The sequence below is a fragment of the Nilaparvata lugens genome, chromosome 2 (genome assembly GCF_014356525.2).
Source record: "Nilaparvata lugens isolate BPH chromosome 2, ASM1435652v1, whole genome shotgun sequence".
Classification (NCBI taxonomy): Eukaryota; Metazoa; Arthropoda; class Insecta; order Hemiptera; family Delphacidae; genus Nilaparvata; species Nilaparvata lugens.
The window spans coordinates 66,728,456-66,732,854 of NC_052505.1; the positions used below are offsets into that span (position 1 = coordinate 66,728,456).

The 4,399-nt window shown below is 32.8% G+C and overlaps 1 protein-coding gene across 1 annotated transcript; it reads right to left on the bottom strand.

Moving 5' to 3' along the window:
• Positions 1-1,455: 1,455 nt before the first annotated feature.
• LOC111063575 (piggyBac transposable element-derived protein 3-like) lies at positions 1,456-4,041 on the bottom strand. Its single transcript, XM_039420155.1, has 2 exons — positions 4,006-4,041; positions 1,456-3,501 (listed from the first exon to the last, which is right to left on the bottom strand). Exons 1-2 carry the CDS (start codon positions 4,039-4,041, stop codon positions 1,456-1,458), a joined length of 2,082 nt encoding a protein of 693 aa, XP_039276089.1.
• Between the last annotated feature and the right edge of the window lie 358 nt (positions 4,042-4,399).

Below are 4,399 nucleotides of genomic sequence, written 5' to 3' on the forward strand. Positions count from 1 at the left end.
ACAAGAAAATGACAAAAACAAGAAAATGACAAAAACAAGAAAATGACAAAAACAAGAAAATGACAAAAACAAGAAAATGACAAAAACAAGAAAATGACAAAAACAAGAAAATGACAAAAACAAGAAAATGACAAAAACAAGAAAATGACAAAAACAAGAAAATGACAAAAACAAGAAAATGACAAAAACAAGAAAATGACAAAAACAAGAAAATGACAAAAACAAGAAAATGACAAAAACAAGAAAATGACAAAAACAAGAAAATGACAAAAACAAGAAAATGACAAAAACAAGAAAATGACAAAAACAAGAAAATGACAAAAACAAGAAAATGACAAAAACAAGAAAATGACAAAAACAAGAAAATGACAAAAACAAGAAAATGACAAAAACAAGAAAATGACAAAAACAAGAAAATGACAAAAACAAGAAAATGACAAAAACAAGAAAATGACAAAAACAAGAAAATGACAAAAACAAGAAAATGACAAAAACAAGAAAATGACAAAAACAAGAAAATGACAAAAACAAGAAAATGACAAAAACAAGAAAATGACAAAAACAAGAAAATGACAAAAACAAGAAAATGACAAAAACAAGAAAATGACAAAAACAAGAAAATGACAAAAACAAGAAAATGACAAAAACAAGAAAATGACAAAAACAAGAAAATGACAAAAACAAGAAAATGACAAAAACAAGAAAATGACAAAAACAAGAAAATGACAAAAACAAGAAAATGACAAAAACAAGAAAATGACAAAAACAAGAAAATGACAAAAACAAGAAAATGACAAAAACAAGAAAATGACAAAAACAAGAAAATGACAAAAACAAGAAAATGACAAAAACAAGAAAATGACAAAAACAAGAAAATGACAAAAACAAGAAAATGACAAAAACAAGAAAATGACAAAAACAAGAAAATGACAAAAACAAGAAAATGACAAAAACAAGAAAATGTATAAGACTTGAATAAGATATGTTGATAGATAAATTTACCCTATTTCAAATAATAAATTATATATGGTATTGTATCCTATAGGATACACTGCCAGGTTACCAAGGAAGAACATAGGTTGGTCATTGTATCCTACAGGATACACTGCCAGGTTACCAAAGAAGAACATAGGTTGGTCTTTGTATCTGCCAGGATACACTGCCAGCTTGCCAGAAAATTAGCTAGGCAACCTTGGAAGTTCAATTAAAATCACAAAATCTATCAGTGGTTATTATCACTAGTATTTCAGACCTTATAGTCAATGTAAAGATCCAAGATCACAGCACATCAATACAGTAGTACAGGTTGCTCAATGAAATAGACTATTTTTGTGAATATAATTTACATTATACTGTTGAAAAAATAACAAAAACAATATTATAATGGTGGAGATTTATTTTGAAATATGAGAAACTATACTATGCTTATGAGCTAAGTTATATGTCACATCACTTTCACTTTGTGTGGAAATTACTGAAACAGTTCCTCTTCTCAACAAGGCAGAGCCGTGAATCACACTTGACACATTTTATAGTAGTTTGCCCCTTAGTACAATTCCTGCATCGGCCCTTGGAAACAAATACTGGAAAGTGTCCAACTGAATCATGTCTTATCTCATTAGCTGGCATTGGGGTCACAGTTTTTCTTATTATTTTATTTTCATGTTTTTGTACTTCACTGGATGAAGGCCTTCCTCGTTTTCTATTTCTCAGCAGTAATGCATTAGCCACTGACAGTCTGAACTCTTTCAACTTTTGAGAACTATTTTCTCCATTCACACCACAATCTCGTCTGTATAATAACCAGCCATTATTGACACTTATGTCCAACAGTTGTGAAAAAATGGCTAGATACCACCTGTGCGTTTTGAAGCCTGTTCTATAGAGAGCAACCAGCATATCTGCCAAGTCAACCCCTCCCATGTGCGCATTGTATTGTTTCACAATATTGGGACAAGTCACATCAATTTTACTGCTTGTTTTGGTGCTTGAGGTTTCCGCCTGTGTTGACTCCTGTTTTTTAGACTTCTGAAATCTTTTTGTACTGCTAATTGGATATGCATCCACAAAAGAGCTACATAGCAGCACTGGCTTGTTGTCAATCCATTTTACAACAACAATCCTCCTATCATTGTCCACAATTTGCTCAAATGCTCCACGTCCCTTCTTTTGCAATGATTTGTCATCTGATAATGGAGAGTGGCCGAGTCGATTGGCTCTCAAAGTACCCAAGGATAGGATACCTTTTTCATACCTCAGATAAGTAACCAGAGCCAAAGAACAAAAGAAATTGCCAAAAAATACAACAGATCCAGGCTGATTTGGGATTGATTTGCAGAGTGCATGTACAACTTTACCTCCTAGACCATGAGTTTCCTCTTCTTCAGTGAAGACAAAGCCAGAAAATGTGTCTTCACCTCCATATAGTAGAAAATCATAAACAATCCCTGAGACACCACATCTGACAAACATTTTGAAACCCCATTTTTTGGGCTTATTTTTTATATACTGTCTTCTTGATCCAGCACGAGTTCCCTTGTAAGGTATCATCATCTCATCAATGGAGCACCTTTGTTCTTGTTCTACACTCAAACAATTTTTTCTTATGCTCTCAAGAACTGGTCTTATTTTGAAATATCTATCATTGCTCTGCACTGTATTATCCACAAAATGTAGATATCTCCTAATAGCCTGGTATCTTTTGAGAGGCATAATACTTGCTATTTTTTCATACCTCAGACTTTGTGACCAGTAGTCTGTATAGGCAGGCATTTGAACAACACCAACAAGTAATTCTATTGCTAGAAAATCAGAAATGTCTTCTTTGGTTACTGATATACTCTTACCAGTCATTTGCACAGAGTATAAATTGGAGTTGTCCACAATAAGATTGATCAGATCATTGTCAAAAAACATCTTGAAATAATCATATGGAGTTTTTTCTAAAACTGAGGGGATGAAAATATCTTCTTGAATGTCTACTGGGAAAAAAAATTCCTCTTTTCTCCAGTCATATTGGGTTTTGGGTTTGGATTTAGGTCGTTGACGGTGGAAGCTTGATTTAGTGACTTTGGCTGGAGATTTTGTTGGTTTCTGTGGTATATCCGGTTCTTCAAACAATGGGGGCTGTGTAGGCTGTATAGTCTCATCAGTTACATCTGAGATGATATCACTCACTAAATTCAGAAATTCTTCTTGACTGTGATCTCTACTTACAGTCTCTAATATTTCTAGAGCTGAATCATCTATTTGAATCTCAGTAAGTTCATCAACTTCATTCAAAAGATCATTTGCAATAGATTCATCAAAGTTTTTACCTCTATCAGAATCACCTGTACCAGCTACTTCAATTTCGTCAGCATCACTCTCTGGGTCTGAATCAGCATATGGGCGAGGAACGAGAACTCCATGTGTCTCAGTCTCAGTTGTCTCACTCTCCTGGGCTACTAATTCAGCTAGGCTCATGATGATCTCTGTTCTTGAATTTGGTGTTTGCCGATTCTGAGAAAAACAAATGAAAATTTATAAAATGATAAATAGATAACCAAATAGATAATGATACTTATAACTCTCAATGACAACAAATGAAAAGAGGAATTTATTTTGTTTTCTAAGTCAAATTTTGGCTACACATAATTATCATAGATTTATTCATTCTATCATTGAAAAGAATAATTCAATTAATCCATTACAATGAAAATAATCACTTCAACAAAGTTATTAGTGGATTATTTCGAACAAATGAACATTCTTGACCTCAAGTAACAATTTATACAAGAAATAGAGCGATTGTTGTCAAAGTACTAAACTGCTAGCTTTAGTTGCTGTGAACCAGGCAATGTGCACTAGGGGATACACAGTTTTAGAGGCCTTCCCACATTTTTACAATCAACTAAAACCCTATTATCTCTACATAATATGATGAATAATATATTTAGGAACAACGTTTCATAAAAATAATGTCTATATAATAGGTAATAAATCCACCAAAAACATTTTTCTTACCTTGGGCACTGAGTATTTCTTCCGTTTGGAATCCATGTTGGCAGCCTAGTTCAAAAAGTCTCCTGTAGATGTCGCTTCTAACCCAAGCCACCACTTCCACTGATCATAATGCAGTATCAATCTTACAGTCGAGGTAGAAAACAAAATGGAAGCTTTAAATGACCGGGAAAGTTGAATAATAGCTAATAAATGTGATTTATCCCATAGTACACACCGCCAAGTTAAGGGATAACACAATAGTTTGATGTAAACAAATTCAAGGAAATTCAGAAATAGTAGTTTTTAATTAACACAACTAACTTGTTCATTTTCCAGTAGGCCTATTTAGATCTATTGACAAAATATATTTTTTTAATAGTCTTTATCGGAAATTAACAACTAGGTACTTGTTTGA